At 35.1% G+C, this 17,173-nt stretch overlaps 1 protein-coding gene across 2 annotated transcripts; it reads left to right on the top strand.

Annotated features, from left to right (window-relative positions):
• The first annotated feature begins 8,439 nt into the window (after positions 1–8,439).
• Positions 8,440–16,304, top strand: LOC108997873 (probable UDP-arabinopyranose mutase 5). 2 transcript variants are annotated; one of them, XM_018974264.2, is made up of 3 exons: positions 8,440–8,772; positions 14,701–14,830; positions 15,070–16,304. In XM_018974264.2, exons 1-3 carry the CDS (start codon positions 8,659–8,661, stop codon positions 16,113–16,115), a joined length of 1,290 nt encoding a protein of 429 aa, XP_018829809.1. In that variant the 5' UTR covers positions 8,440–8,658; the 3' UTR covers positions 16,116–16,304. The 2 variants fall into 2 exon arrangements, with proteins under 2 accessions (XP_018829809.1, XP_018829808.1); XM_018974263.2 differs by having other exon boundaries at positions 8,442–8,772; positions 14,921–16,304.
• The last annotated feature ends 869 nt before the right edge of the window (positions 16,305–17,173 follow it).

Below are 17,173 nucleotides of genomic sequence, written 5' to 3'. Positions count from 1 at the left end.
TTTATTGGCCCACCTTGTTTAAGGATGCAAACATTTATTGTCGCTCATGTCAAAAGTTAGGAATTATGTCCCATCATAATATGATGTCCTTAAACCCAATTTTAGTGATTGAAATTTTTTATTATTAGGGCATTAATTTTATAGGACCATTTCCTCATTCTTTCTTATATCAATATATTATTGTGGCAGTAGATTATGTGTCAAAATAGGTAAAGGCAACAGATTGCAGGAGCAAGGATATTAGGACGATAATTATATTTCTCAAAGAGAATGTGTTATTTCGATTTGGTACACCACGTGCTATTATTAGTGACCGGGATACACATTTTTGCAACCGTTCTTTTGAGATTTTGATGAAAGAATATGGGGTGGTACATAAGACCTCTACTGCTTACCACCCCCAGACAAGTGCACATGTAGAACTTGCAAAATAGGAAAATTAAGCAAATTTAAAAAAAAATGGTTAACCCGGATCGCAAAGATTGGTCTTTGAGACTAGTTAATGCATTTTGGGCCTACCGTATATCTTTCAAAACTCTCTTAGGCATGTCACCTTATAGGCATGTTTTTAGAAAGCCTTGCCACTTACCTGTGGAGCTTAAGCATCGAGCTTATTGGGCCATCGAGCATTTCAATTTTGACATGGGAGAAGCATGTAAGTTTAGAAAATTTCAGTTGACCTAGTTAGAGGAGTTGAAAAATGATACTTATGAGAACTCTAGAATCTATAAAGATAAAATGAAAGTGTTTCATGATAAAAAATATTTTGAGAAAAACGTTTAAGCTTAATGATCGAGTGTTCTTATATGATTCTAGACTCCATAAGCACCCAAGAAAATTTCGGTCTAGGTGGACCGGCCCTTTTGTAGTGAAGAATGTTTTTGTAAATGGAGCGGTAGAAATAGAGGATCCTAAGGATGGTCAGATCTTTAAAGTAAATGGTCAACGCCTTAAAGTATTAACTAATACGCAAGTTCCAGAAGTGGAAGACATTCCACTTGTGGATCCAGTCTATCAACCTTGACCACACTACGCAAGTATGTTTTTCTTTGTTTGTTTCTTTGTTTGTTTTTTTGTTTTTTTTTTTGTTGTTTTTTGTTTTCTCTTATTTTCTTTCTTTTCTTTTTTGTTTGTTGTTGTTTTGTTTGTTTTTGTTTATAGGTTAGTTTCATTTTGTCATTTCAGGTTACCATATTTGGTGCTTAGCGAGCTACCCACGTCACTCATCAGGTGTATTCTACCATTTTTAGTTACTCTCCATTCAATTTTGATTTTAAATATTGAGGACAATGTTTCATTTAAGTTGGGGGTGGTGGTGCAAATTCAGTATTTAAAATACTTGTTGGAACTCTGTAGCATATTTTATGTGTCAAATTTTTTTTAACAATTCTTCTAGGAGCAGTCGGCCCTTGGAATAATATTTTTTAGTTGTCAAGTAAAAAAAAGGAAGAACAAGAAATGCGGGAAAGATGTTAGTGCTGGCTTCTTCTTCAAGTTTCTTTTACTTCCGAAATATTCTGAACTCTGTGGTAAAGTGGAAAAAACTTTCACATTATGCTTGCTTTGATTATTGAAAAAAAGTGGAAAAAAAAACTGGGAAAAACGCTAAGTTCAGTCGCATGGGATCGTCGTCGTCTTCGTCTTCTTCTACGTTTAGTCTTCGGCATCATCGTGTGTAAATAAACCTGTAAGAAATCACGGTGTGGGTCTTCGTCGCTTCTTTGCAGTACTCTACCGTGTGGGTCTTCGTCTTCTTCTTCACCATGTGGTAAGAAATCACAATTTCCAATTTCCATACAACCAACCCATTCATCTACATTTTTTGAGTTTTCTACGGAAACTCTCTCCCTGACTCTACCTAAGACTGCAAAAGTCCAAAAGCTTCTTCCTGGCTTCAACAATTTCATCAAAGAAATCATTAAACTGCCCAACAATGTTGTCAGCACCAGATCTCAATGCCCCAAAACACCCTTTAAAATTATCCACTCTCTCCCTAATTCCAACCTCTGTTTCCGACTCCACCACCTATGACTACGACAACGAACTGCCCCTCCTCTCCAATTCCCCTCTCAGCTCCTGTATCGCCGCCTTCGATCTCCGAAACGCGTACAGCAGAATCCAAGGTCACACCCATCTGGTTGATCTCCGCCTCTACCTTCTGTTGTAGCCTTGCCGTCAATATCATGAACCCCAATCCGAAGCACAAGCACCCCTTGTATCCTCCCTAAAGAGAATTCGAGTTGGGCCAGCAGTACACCAATCCTTACAGCAAGATCATGAGTAGCAGCGAGCTCACGTTCCTCATTACGTAGAGAACTCTCCTGAAACCGTTGAACCCGTTTAGCTTCGACTCGATGGAGACCTTCTCGTCGAACCACAACGACAACAATTGGATTCTTGTTTCCATTAAGGCTTTGTTCTCTTCCTCCAATCTCAGAGCTTCTCTGTGGCACCCAGAGATCGTGCGAATGACTTGTTTGAAGAATCCGATGAAAGAAAAAGGAAAAATAATTCAAAACGGTGCGTTTTCATCATGTTTGCCACATCAGCAGCCGCTTATGCGGCGCTTACCCCAGGCGACTGAATTAAGTGTTTTTGTTTTTTTAATTTGCATCACACGTGCATCCTTTTCACATGTGTACCCATTCTCATTCATAGCCCTCTTCGTGAATTCACCAAACCCACCATAATTGTTTTTTGCTAAAGCATTCACAAAACTCTTAATGCACTCATCCAAGTTTTGTGGTAAGATGTTGGTTTGACATATGTAACTAGAGAACTCTTTTGCTTAAGTATTCATGTGAGTTTTGGAGAGGATTGAGAACCTACAAATATAGTAAATTGTGATAAGCGTTCATTGATATGTTGAATTGGGCACTTCTTTTGAGAATATCATTACATAGTTTGTGGTAAGATGATGGATATACTTGAGATATGACGAAAGTCAACTTAGGATCAACATTTGAGCCTTTCAAGCTAACATTTTCCATCATAGACCCTTAGTAGCCAAATTTGAGCCAATAAACACATGTAACTTTTTCTTTTCATATGCCCACATCGTCCATACCTCTCCACATTAGAGTATAGCCTATACACTAATTTTTCTACCCTTTTTACTTCCAAGTGTATATTAGGTATGGAATTTGCATTTTCTTTCTTTTGTGTTGGGTTCTCCAAAAAATAAAAATAAAAGTCAAGGTTTGGTAGAAATTGCAAGAATACCAAAGTGGCGTGTGTTTGTTCATCAAATTGTTGAAAAAAAAAAGTATTTTTATTCGATGATCTGAAAAGTTGGAGAGTATATCAAGTGAGAAGTGTAGTCTACTGAGATATTTAATAAGATTTCCTTTGTATGTACTTAGAAGTTTTTGAATCATTTTCATCCATTTTTTTTTTCATATAGCCCTGAATCTAAGTCACGTTACAACCTTTTGTGTTGATCGTTCTGATCCTAAATAAGTTTTTGGAAAGAGTGGAGGAAGTCTCATTTGTTAGTGTTCCTATCATAAGATCAATGTTTGCTTGTTGCTTGTAAATAATTATCTAATTCCCCATGAGGGTGTGTGTACACCCATTGTCAACTTCATAGAGAGAATCCTCACGCGAAACACTTTTATACCCGTGAGTTATGAAGTTGAACCTTTCGCTTGAGATGTTTTTAGTGTTACATGTGTCAAAGCTTTTAGTTAGATGGATATAGTTTGGAACACACACACTCTGTGAATTGCTAAAAGTGATTTGCTCGTAATAGGGTTATTGAATTTCTAAGATTGCTTTAATATGTGAATCTGGAAAGTATGACTTGGTGGCCTTTGTGTGTGATTTTCTTTGATCTCTTTCATTGTTTTGGCATGAAAATTGCTAGGGACTAGCAATGAATAAGTTGGGGGTGTGATGAGTGTGTGAAAGTGCACTCTAAATACCCTATTATTGGATTAAAATGCTAAAATGTGAATAAAAATAATGAAATATAATTTATATTATTGAATTTAATATCTATTCACACTGAGATATATTTGAGTATGATTTTATAACATTTTAAATCTCAAATATTGCATTATTGGTTGATGAGAAATAATTTGCAATTGGGCTTTACACTTAATATTTTTGGAAGTTTTCAATTTATGCTCTAACTCATGTCATTTTATGTTGGATTTTAGGGTCAAAAAATGAAAACCATTAACAAAAAAAAAAAAAAAAAAGAGAAAAAAAATCACATCCACAGGACCCAGAGGGGGAATTCATTCTTATTCATTGAACTCACACAAGTGGGACTCAATTTTTGGTTTGAAACTTTGGAAAAAGTCATAGTACACACGCTGAATGAAAAAAAAAAAAAAAGAGAAGAAGAAGAAGAAGAAAAAGAAAAAGAAAAAGAAAAATGTCTTTTGGTTTGGAAAGTAATGGACGCAATACGGGGCTATTTTGAGTTTTACTTTTTGAGTTTTACGGAAGATTTTTTTTTTTTTATGGTTTTACATGTGGGAGGCATGACACAAGAGGGGGGCCCACACAATTGAAGTGACACCTTCATACATCACACGACACCTCATATATATTCTCAAGGGAAGAACCAGAGCGTCGTTGTTGGAGAAGACAGACTGAAGAACGAAGAAAATTAATTTTCATGGTCACCGTTTGTTCTAATTTTTTCTTGAGATTTTTATTGTTCATTATATTTATAGGTAACTAAATTCTTAAGTATGGCTAGGGAAGAACTCGCATAGTAGATGATATTTTTAATTTATGTATTTGATTTCTAATTACTAAAACTATTTTGTTTTATCATTCTCAATTCATTGTTAATATTTTCTTCTCCGAATAATCATAAAATTTATTCTGTTTATGGATTCAATCATACTTTTTTCTATTGAATGAATTGGTTATTTGATTATGGATCAATTATTTATCTATATTAATTTAATTTTTTACTGCAATATCGCTCCCTCAGTATATTGTCGTCATTGGATTTTCTCAATAGGAATAATAATTTACGTATTTGAAAAATGGTAAATGGTTTTTCAAAGGGTTACATTTGGTTTAATTTGGGTTTATAAATCTATACCTTATGATTGAGAATTTTGGGAATTGAGTTCCCAATTGAGTTATTCAATGAATTAAGAATAATTAAAATACCGGATTTGTGCAAGGGATTCCCCGATGTTTTACCGTTTGTCAAATTTGAGTACTTTTTTTATTAGTCACTTTGATTCACTTTAATTTGTCATTAAAATTAATATCTGTTCTCCATTAATCATTTCATTTTATTTTTTTTTAGTTTCTTTGTTCATCCTACTATTCTTTTAATTTGTCTCTCAGTGGAATAGACACTCTAAAGTTGTGCTACAACTACCGCATTATTCTTTGGGCGTAATCAATAGTAGTGAAATAGTTTGTAAATAGTAGTGAAAATAGTTTGAGTTAAGATGTTTTATAGAGTTTTGAGAAATGAGAGAGAAAAATTGAATAAAAATATTATAAAGTTTATAAAATTGTTAGAATATAATTTTTTTATATAATTTTTGTTTTGAGATTTGAAAAAATTAAATTGTTTTTCATGTTTTGTTTGAAAGTTTAGGAAAGTTGTAATGATCAGGTAATGATTATATAAAAAAGTTGAATGGAATGAAATAAAATATTCAAGTCCATGACCAGGCCTAGCCCACCTAAAGGCCACCACTTAGAGACAAGAAGGAGAGAGCAAAGGGGAATCAGGAGAGGATAATGAGAAAGAGAATGTCGGAAGAAAAACCAGGAAAGGATAAGAGGGGAAGAAAAAAAGTAGAAATGAAAGGAATATGTCAGACACACAAGGGAAGACAACTAATCTTTACCACTGCCTAGGGGCACGCAAAAAGAGGAGCTAGATGAAAAGAAACGGCCAGAATATTTCTAGGGGACTTCTTCGACTTCTTCAACCTCTCGAAAGGGGGCTTTAGTGAGAACATGTTTTCTAGCAAATATATTCGAGATCTCGATTGTACAGTGAAAAGTGAGAGGTAATGAGAAACTGTAAATAAGTTTATTATAGTAGATATTTCCTTCCAAAAAACCAGTGGACGTAAGCTTTATGGCGAACTACGTAAATCTGTGTGTGTATTTCTCTTTTACATTCTCAGTATTTATTTTTCATTCACTTTTATGGATATATGCACAGCTGCACCAGACCACGCTGGGCTCCAGACTACACTGATCGAGGCCCAGATCGTTATAGCAGGTTGGGAATGTCTATTTCTCTCATTTCGGTCTGTTGTGTGATTTTTTATATTAATATTGAAGATTTGAAATTTATAAATATTTGTATTTGTAATATTTAAATATTGAGATGAGATGAAACTATCTTGCAATCTAAAGGGACCTTAGAGTCAACTAGACATTTATTCAAAATTATTATATATGCTTCGCGTAAAAATCAATCCATATCTCAATAGTGCATTAAAAGCACAAAGCAATAATCGATTTCCTTTATAACATACAATTATAGTATAGAAACCTCTACTAACAGTGTCCTCAACTTTTTAGTTTATATTTGTGGCTTCTCGGTTTCTGTTTATTGTAAAAATTATTAGTGTACAGTTTAAATTTACGAAAATGCTTTTTTAACCTTGTAAATTATGAAAATTCTAATTTTACCTTTCTTTTTGTATTTAATCATGCTTTTTCCATTAACTTTAACTTATCTGCATTTTGACCTCTAACTTTACTAAAATTATATTTAAACCTCTGTTTTTGCCGTTTTCATTAGGGGTGATTAACGGTCCGGTCGGACCGAACGGACCGACTGTTTCGGTCCGGACCGGACCGGACCGAGAGTTAGACCGGTCCGGTCCGATCCATATTTTAGAGGACCGAAATCATTCGGTCCGGTCCATGGTCCACAGTTTTTTCGGACCGGACCGGACCGAATGAAAAATTTAAAAAAATATATATTTTTTATATATATTTTATATATAATAATTGTACAATTAACAATATAAATTTTTAAATATATTATTAATACTTGTTAATATTCTATAAATTAACAATATTTTATATATATCTTCATTTAACCTATCACTATTAACAATATAAAATTTTAAATATACTATTAACACTTGTTAATATTCTATGAATTAATAAATAAATAATATCAATTAGTTAATTATATAGTAATTATATAAATTAATAATATAATTTTCATCTAATTTATTATCATTGACTATATAAAATATTTTTTTATTGAGTTTGTTATATAATCCACATTAATAAGTCACTTAATTTAATTTAGTATTTTAAATAATTTTTTTTATTAATTATTTAAAAAAAAAAAAGAGGACGGACCGACCGGACCAGATCGGTCCGGTCCGATCCGGTCCCTTTGAGTGTTCGGTCCGATCCGGTCCGAAAAAATAATAGATCAAAAATTTTCGGCCCATCGCCAGACCGGACCGGACCGAACCGGACCGGCCCATTTGTAGCCCTAGTTTTCATCGTAAATTAAAGCTATTTGGTCGGAACAAAGAAGGCATGAGAGTTGACTTTTGTTCATAAGCTCTCTCCCCTTCGACATGTGTCCAATCAAGAGAGGTTGGACCTCTTTGCTGGATGCCAGCCCATATTTATTTGCTGTCTGAAAAGGCAGCTTAAGGGGCTGCCGCCTGAAATGTCCAATGGCCATTACCCGTCGTGTTTTTAATAAATTCTACAAACTTTTATTAACATTAATTGTTCATAAACTTTTAGTATATTTTTATTAGAAACGGAAATGATGATAGATGAGGAGGGGTGAGATTTTCCAATAAAAATTATAGTACAAAATTTACAGTGCTAAAGAGGTGGAAAAAAGAAAAAAAAAGATTTTGAGATCAATTTTTTAGTTTCTACTCATGTCCTATAAAGAAGATGTCGTTTTAAAAGACAGAAATAAGTAGTTCGTAAAGTTAGGCAAACTATAAAATCACTACTGGTGGCAGTGAAGCCTCTACTGAAAACGGTAATGGTGGTGGGTGCACTGCAGTTTATTATCCTAAATATTTTTTTGGAGAGATTCGTAATCTCTTTCCGAATATTATTAGTTAAAGAAAATGATAATATAATAAAAAAATACGACATCAGATGAGCTGATCTGTGATCGATCATCTACCTTCCAACGCATTTATGATGGCACATGATAACTACGCGCTAATGAGATGGAGGCGAGGCAGGCCAAATGCCATAATCTTATAAGCCAGTATAGGCTTTGTTAGATAAGATATTATTTTTATTATATTATTAAAATATAATTTTTATATTAAAATTTTAAAAAATTAAAAAATTAATTATATTTTATTAAAATATTTAAAAAATTATAATAATTAAATAAAACCAAATGAGATAACCTGTTAAAGTAGTTAAATAATCATTGGATATCAAATAATCTTAATTGCCTGTAAGAAAAAGAGAAGAAGATGGATATGCGTGTACACGTGCAGAAAGACACACGTGCAGAAAGACGCGAAGGATGAATGATGAATCGGTCCTGTGTTGACGGAGAAAACGCAGTACAAAAGGGATCTGCAGTCCGCAATTTATGGACAAGAGAGTTGCTCCAATTCTCTCTCGCCCATCGTCTCCGCTTTCTAGAGTGAGAAAGAAATAGAATTGCTTCAGATAGCGATCATTATTAATGCTTGTGTGTGAATGAGAACCCCGCCATCGCTACTATCTCTCACAGTTGAGTCAGCGCTTCACAACCTCTGCAACATCTCCGATCTCTCTCCTCTCCCGGATCACATCCTCCTCGACCTATTCCTGGTGCGCTCTTTCTCTATCTCTCTCTGCACCCCCTTTTCTCTGTGTGTTAATTTGCGCCTTGGCTTTGGATGGTAATTTATTGTGTTCTTTTACCCAAATGGCACTGAACACTACTCTAGGAGTCAGGAGTACGTTGGTTTCTGTCTTTGAGTGAAAGGGAAAGCTTAATTTACTATAAATTAGGTGGGCTTCTTTTGGATTTTGTTGATGTTTAGATGGTTAGAAGTATTTCTGACGCATCTTAATATTGCTTGTTAACAAAAAAACTACTTTTTACTTTCTGAAAGTAACTAATTCCAGGATGAGGCCATTCTGGATTAGACCATTCCATTATGGGACTAAATCATCTGTTTCTCGTTTATGTTCCGTTCTTTTAAGCTGTGTCGTTTCCGGTGGTGGAACCAGAAAGTTTTCTGCGGGAGGGCCAATTTTCGAACATGTAAGTTATGTAACGTTTATTTAAAACAAAAATATATAAATCTCAAGTTTAATATCACGGCAAATCATTAAACCATAACTATCTATAAAAGTTACGTGTCGGTAAAATCATCTTTGAATAAAGCTTTTATTTCAAAGAAACAAATCTATAATTTGCCATATACATGGGGAAATAAAATTATAAAAAACACAACTAGCATCTCGTTCTCGTTTAAATTTCTTATGACAGTCTTTATGGAAATAGTATTCATCCATTACCATTTTTGTAATGATATTTTTAGAAAATTTTTTCTCAATAAAAACTAACAAGTGATTTTTCATAAGCTCATCTTTCATTCTAGTACGTAAGCTAGTTTATACATTTCATATAAAAACTGGATATTATGGTGCCACATTAAGTATATAATGCTACAATTGAGACTTCAAATGAACTTTTTCTTGCTTGATGAAATCTAAAAGGGGTTGTTTGGATGTTGAGATGGTTTCATCCCATCCCATCTCATATCATCTCATCTTGTCACATCTCAACATCCAAACACCATTCAAACATATACTTTTCAAATTCAAATTTTCAGTTTTTTCATCTAATCATTACTTAATTATTACGACTTTCCCAAACTTCCAAACAAAATACAAAAAAAAAAAAAAAATCAACTTTTTCAAATTCTAAAACAAAAATAGTATTAATTTTTATATTCTAATAATATTTTAACTTTATAATATTTTTATTCAACATTTTCTCTCTCCTTTCTCAAAATCCTATAAAACATTATAACTCAAACCATTTCATTACTATTACAAACCATTTTACTACTATTCACAGATTTCTAATTATAAAAAAAAAACTATTCACAGATTTCTCATCTCATCTCATTCCCAAACATCCCAAGTTCTCAACGATTTTTTCATGCAAAATGTCAACCGTAAATGATTCTTGTGTTTATTTCACTTTGGATTCCATATTAAGAAGCTTTATTTTGTATAATCAAGAAATTTAAGATCCATATGAATAAGTTTATTATTCTCATAAATTCGAATTTAATTTAAAGCTTTTTTAGAATTTGCCCATCAATTGAAAGAATTTTTAGGGGCAAAAAACTTAATTTTATGGGGGCCACACCATAAAAAACACATGATATATAGAAATTAAATAAAATTTTAGGCCATTTAGGAAAAAATTGGAGAGAGGCATTTTTATTTTTATATATACAGATTTTAGAAAGTTTTGGAGAACATGTGAGGGTTATAATTTTTTTTTTTTTTGGGGAGGGGGGATGCCCCCCCTCTAGCTATAAGGTGGTTCCGCCACTGGTTATTTCCATTCCTTTTTTATCTTAGGATCCAAACAAAGGAAATGAAAACAGTCTAGATTATTCAATCCCTCTTAATTCATCATTTCCTTTCCTTTATAAACTACCAAAGAACACCCCCTTGGGGTTTATGTGCATTTCCCGACTATTCCTTACCTTACCTTATAGTTTCCTTTCCTTCCATTTCTTTATGTGTTTAATAGATAATAATTATACATATGTCATGGCATAGTGAAGCATACATAAAAGCTCTTTCACATTCACAATTCTCATAAATAAGGTTACATGTAACATGGCTGACTAACCATGATCATAAACATGGTTGAGTGGCATGGTTCTAAGGTCATAACTTTGCCTCTATCAGTCCATTTTGACAGTTCCTTTGAGGGTTACCTTGCTGGAATTTCCAGAAGGCATGTTGAGTGGAACACACTGTGACAGTTTCATATTAACATGACTGTGATGCTGTCCAGTAAAATGGCAGCAGGTGGATTATGCAATATGCAAACTATTTTATCATGCATGGCATCACTTAACATGTTTATGAGCTGCGGATGAGTGCGTAATGCTTTCATGATTCATAAGTGAATGTTTTTGGGTCATATCACATGCTGTTTGAATGTGTAAATGCATGCACTTGTAAACAGATCACTGAGCATTGTACAAAGATATGTAAAAGTTCTGACTTTATACATATTTTTATTCCTAGACTCCACTACATGTTATGCATAGATGTATGTACATGTTTCATGTCTTTGGCATGTAAAAGGTACATGTAATTTCACAAAACAGTTGCTGTTTGGCCAGTCAGCAACCCCTTTTATGCATTACGAAATTTGTAAGCTTTTAGTCTTTCATGATGAAAACTGGACCTCCAGAGTCAATTGGGGTTGATAACAGCAACCCCTTTTTAAGCTTTAATGAGATGTTGACAAGTTTTCAAAGAATTATGCATGTCATGTTTTGGGTATGCACATGGTTCCGAAATTTTCTTTTGATGTTATGAATACCATATGGTAGTAACTAAATGGAGTCCAACAAGACAAATATGCAAAATTCGTGGTTTGATATATGTTTGTCCATGCTCATGCTGCAATAATGTCGAAATTTCAAACATTAGAAAAATCTGGCTATTGAGTCATGAAACTATACTTAAAACATGTACATGTTTTATGTGGTTGATGCACATTTGATTTATGTGTGCTGTAAATCTAGACATGCCTTTCTTTAGAAGATCATGATATAAATAGCTGTCTGGAGTCACTGTGAAGCTGTCATGGTCACAGCTTGTGTTTTTTGTGCGTTCCATTAAGGGTGTCACAGTATATGTATAGGGGCTTCAAGTGCAAGTTCCTAAGCCTCTTACATGCAATACTAGATAATAAATAGGGTTCTAGGTCTGTCAGCAAACCTTAAATGTTGGTGCTACAATGAGTTGAGTGGTTTCTCACCTTCAAGGTCTCGGGAGGCACTGGCCATCAAGGAGGAGTGTAACACCCCCTCCCTGGTAGGTTAGGAGTGTTAAGTACCTTCGTAACTGTGCTTGGTAAAGAGGCTCAACATAATAAAAACACCTAATTTATCGGAAATAAATTCCAAAAATAGCATAAAAAATAGTCTCATAGCAAGAAAATTTAAAACTGATATTTTTGTGAAAAAAAAAAAACTCATTTACTAAGTCTGAAAATCCCTTGACACATGATCTATGCCTGGCGGTCAGCTCACCAACACATCTTCTTTACCTGGACATTTTAAAAACATGAAAAACAAACAGATAAACAACCAAAATGGTTGAATACTCAATAAGTAGTACATCACACTATAAATATAATAAGCATAGGGCTTTCTTGAAAAGCATGCATAATTAATACTAAATACTAGTACTAACATAAACATGTTACATGCACTATGCATAACTCATTAAACTTGTCTTTCCCTTTCTTTAATGGCCAGCACACCTTAACTCCTGTGTGCAGAGTTGCACACCAGATCCACTACCTGTGGCCACGAGGGGAGCTGCTTAACTTATCATAACATCTATAGTGGACCACGCTTAGGTCTGTGGCTTGCACATCCACCCATAGGCTATAACTGCATCTCTTATGGCCATTCTTAAGGCTTATTTCATAACTTATCTTTTATCTTTCTTACCATGATGCATGTAGAGCACATAATGACATAGCTTATCGTAATAATAAATGGAAACATATTATGATTCATGTAAAACATATAGTAATATAACATTTAAACTCACTTTCATCATATCATAACTAGGTACATATAAAGGAGCTTTTAATAAATAAATAAAACTGCTTACCATACATGCAAGGGTATGATCATACTACTTACCTCTTTTCTTCTATCGATAACAAACACATCAATAATCATGCTGGAAAAGGGTTGGACTTGATAGGGTGAGGCTGGTTCTTTTTTCAATCTCCTGAAATTGGAACAGTTATCTAAGGTTAGGGATTTGTCTTTTTGAAGAACATTGCATGGGATTGCTATAAAAACTTCCAGACTCACTGCAGCCTCTGTTTTTTCTAGTTTTCAGGCCATACAGTCCTTTTAATGAGACCTAAAAACCCTAATAATAGGGCTGTACGAATTTAAGTCAGTTTGTTTTGAAAAGAGGTTCTAAGAATCCTAATGGCTAGAAGTTCTAGCATAAATATGTTGCTATTTTCGATCCATTAAGGAGTCATATAAATGGGGCTGATTTCTACTTCTCTAGATCTGGAACAGCTCAAATCCTATCTTAAAGAGTCCTTGCAGGCTGTAACACACTCCTGTTGGTGCTAGAATTCTTCTATAACAACCTAAGTGTGGATAAACTTCATATAGAGGGTTTCTTGGCACCTAATCTAGTTCTAACTTGTCCAAAAAGGGCTGGTTTCCAATTATCACAAATTTAATAACCAAAAATCAAATGGGCTTTGGCTAGAAAATACTTGGGTTTATCCATCCATATCCATGCCTAATGAGCTGAGCCTACTCCAGTTAGGGCATGTTTGGACACTGAATTCTTAGAATTCTCAAAATTCTCAAACCTTTTGATAATGCATTCCCAGACATCAATCAAACACAAAACACTTTTTCAAATTTTCGACTTTTTCATCTAATCATTATCTAAATATTATTCAAACACAAAAATCAATACAACTTTTACAAACTTCAAAACAAAAATAATATTAAAAAATTATTTTTAAACAATTTTTAAACTTTAATTTTCTCTCTCATTTCCCAAAACCCAATAAAACATCTTCACTCAAACTATTTCACTACGATTCACTAAATTCTGAGATACTCCAACTGTCCAAACATGCCTTGAATGGTCCATCATTTCATATCCAATCCTATCTCCTCACTACCAGATCCTCAAATAATAAAGCCTAAAAAATTGGGCCTGTGGTCCGAACTTAAAAACCTAAAAACTTTGGGCTTTATATTACGAGGGTCTGGGTTCTTCTTTTTGGTGCTGCACTTGCTGTCTCAGTGGCTAATTCTGGAACTTGGTGGTGTATTTTCCAACTTCTCGGGCAACCTAGAGTGGCAGTGACTTGATTCTTGGTTTGCTGCTGCTGGTTTGGCACAAAAAATCCTTGTGCAGTAGTAGGAAGGATTGGTGGCACACTAGATGCAAGAGGTTGTGGCCCTCTCTCTTGGTGGCTTACTAGAATCAAGAGCCAAAGGGCTTTCTGTGCTGCTGGGCGACACTGTGGGGAGTGGATGGGTTTCTCCTATCGTTGCCTTGCTAATTAATAGGATTAAGAGGCTGCTAGGGTAAGGAATAAGGTCGGCAGAAAAGTATTAGGGATGCTGGGAATAGCCTGGCAGCCCTTGACTTGCGTGGTTGGAAATTCCCTAATGCTTCCTACTGTTTGGGGATTCTACTCTCAGTTAAAGGCTGCAGCAGATTACATGCGTATATGGGGTTGGTTTAGTCAAAGGCTTCCTATTTTGAAATAGTGCGTATGCTTTATGCTTTTGCATGATATAGTGCGGATGGTTCTGGTTTGTATCCTGTGATATATAATGAATTTTGATTGCATTTTGCAGCTATAATTTGATTATTTGCCTCTCTGCAGGATCATATATTGCCCTCTTCCGTTTATGTAAAAACTTTCTTTGGATAATTGTCAATGTCCTTACAGTAACATTTACTATTTATGATGGGCAGAGAACTTTGCAAGCTGGTAAACTGACTGAAAAAGTTTTGAAGCTCTTCCTGGCAACTGGCAATGACAAAGTCCTTTCACTGATCGAGGCTCTTAATATCCAGCACATCCTCACACCTGTACTTCCTACCAGTATGTCTATGTCTTTTTCTTTCAATGCTCGTGTCTTTTCAGTAAATTTTAGCTGTGCTCAGAGCAGTTCTATTCTGATCTTCTTGGCAGGATGCTCTGAAAAATTTTAAGTTACCATTTGCATTGTGTGAGCACACTTCAAAACATTGAGAGACCAAACTTCAGCTGCTTTAAGGAGTTTGAAAAAAAGGTTTGGGTTTTGGGATTATCTTTTGATAAGGCTGGGAAGATGTCTCAAGCAAATATTGAGGACAATGAGGTTGACATTGTGATTGCGGCTCTCCACTCTGACCTGACATCATTTATGATTGAGTGGAAGCCTGTGTTTTCCCGATTCCATCTGATAATTGTAAAAGACCCTGATCTCTCTGAGGAACTCCAAATACCAGAAGGCTTCAACCTTGATGTTTATACAAAGTCTGACATAGATCGAGTTGTGGGTTCTTCCACTTCCATTCTCTTCTCTGGATACTCATGCAGATATTTTGGTTATCTTATATCCCAGAAGAAATATATTATTTCAGTTGATGATGATTGCATTCCAGCTAGGGACAGTTCAGGCGCTTTAGTAGATATTATTGCCCAGCATGCTGACAACCTGAAAACTCCAGCCACTCCTTTCTTTTTCAATACAATCTATGATCCGTACCGTAAGGGAGCAGATTTTGTTCGTGGTTATCCATTTAGCCTGCGAAGTGGGGTTGCATGTGCTTTGTCTTGTGGACTGTGGCTCAATCTGGCAGACTATGATGCACCAACACAAGCCCTCAAACCAGGCCAGAGGAATACTCGATATGTGGATGCTGTTCTGACTGTGCCAGCTAGGGCTATGATGCCTGTAAGTGGAATCAACATTGCTTTTAATCGTGAGCTGGTGGGGCCTGCTTTGATCCCAGCTTTGAAATTGGCAGGGGAAGGAAAGTTGAGGTGGGAAACAGTGGAAGATATATGGTCAGGAATGTGTGTTAAGGTTATTTGTGATCACCTTGGGTTAGGTGTCAAGAGTGGATTACCTTATGTTTGGAGGAATGAAAGGGGAAATGCCATAGATAGCTTGAAGAAGGAGTGGGAAGGTGTGAAGCTGATGGAAGAAGTGGTCCCTTTCTTTCAGTCAGTCAGGTTGCCGCAATCTGCCATCAAAGCTGAAGATTGTGTGGTTGAGATGGCAAAATCTGTGAAGGAGCAGCTGGGACAGTCGGATCCAATGTTTGCCCGTGCTGCCGAAGCCATGGTGGAGTGGGTCAAGCTCTGGAAGGCTGTTCGATCGAGCCAACTGTCCACTTGATTTTAGGAGGTATTATTGGTTCCCTTATATTTTAAGGTTTTCCAATACATTCCTTCGTAGCTCACTGTTTACATACAATATGTGGGGAAGGAATAATTAGTTTATGTTTAGTCGGGCGGGAATTCTATTTATTTATGTTTACTCCATGACTTTTGTTTGTTACTAGCAATGCTTACTGTTTGGCTCTCTCTCTCTCTCTCTCTCTCTCTCTCTCACATTTTTATACACATTCGAAGTTCATTGAATTTCCATTTAGGGAGGGAACATGCAAAATTGGACAGTAAAGAGAAGTTTAATGTGTATGCAATGGTGAGAATTCTTGATTGATTCATTTAAATCGTATGGGGAACCTTGTAGAGAAAAAAGGCATTGTCATCTTCTCTAATGCTTGAAATACAGAATGAAAAACAAATTAGCACTCCATTGGCATTACATGCATGGTCTTGTACTCTCTCTCACACATACTTTCCGATCCGTCGAAAATGAAGTGCATGTGGACCGAAGGCTTCTGGCCGAAAATGAAATGGCATACCCTATACGCTAACGCCACTTAGATTCAACCTGCTGAAAACCAGTCCTCCAGCTAATATGACAAATCCAACTCTTTTTAAAGCCCCTAGGCACTATTGTGAAAGAGAAATGATTGTTGCAGTCGTGAGTGCGCAAATGCGGTGCAATCACTTTAAAAAAAATGAATAAATATAGGATTTACATGAAAGGAAATTAATTTTTTAATAGCGAACTTTACTCTTTTTTAAAGCGACTGAACGACGCTTGCACACTCTACGACTGTATGTAACATTACTCTTTTTGTTCAAAGTTGTGGACATACAAAGTCACTTAAAATGTGTTACAACAAGTGATTACAAATAACGAATTTTAAGATGAAAAGTAACATTTTTCAATAATATTTAATACCTAAATCAACAAATGCCATGGCGATTAACCAGTTAACTAAACCGGAAGGGCATTGGTGGTGATCTTTGGGAGGGGGATTGCAGTTGCTACGCATAATTCACCATGTAAATGAAGTATTTCATAACATAATTCAACATGTA

Source organism: Juglans regia, chromosome 8 (genome assembly GCF_001411555.2).
Source record: "Juglans regia cultivar Chandler chromosome 8, Walnut 2.0, whole genome shotgun sequence".
Taxonomy (NCBI): domain Eukaryota; kingdom Viridiplantae; phylum Streptophyta; class Magnoliopsida; order Fagales; family Juglandaceae; genus Juglans; species Juglans regia.
Note: the sequence above shows the minus strand (reverse complement) of the source record. Positions and strands in the feature narration are given on the sequence as shown.

Excerpts from the sequence above, each read along its gene's own strand:
- LOC108997873 (XM_018974264.2), top strand. The coding sequence starts at position 8,659 with ATGAGAACCCCGCCATCGCTACTATCTCTCACAGTTGAGTCAGCGCTT. Across the intron at positions 8,773-14,700 it reads TCCTCCTCGACCTATTCCTG|AGAACTTTGCAAGCTGGTAA; the intron begins GTGCGCTCTTTC and ends TATGATGGGCAG. Across the intron at positions 14,831-15,069 it reads CACACCTGTACTTCCTACCA|CAAATATTGAGGACAATGAG; the intron begins GTATGTCTATGT and ends AGATGTCTCAAG.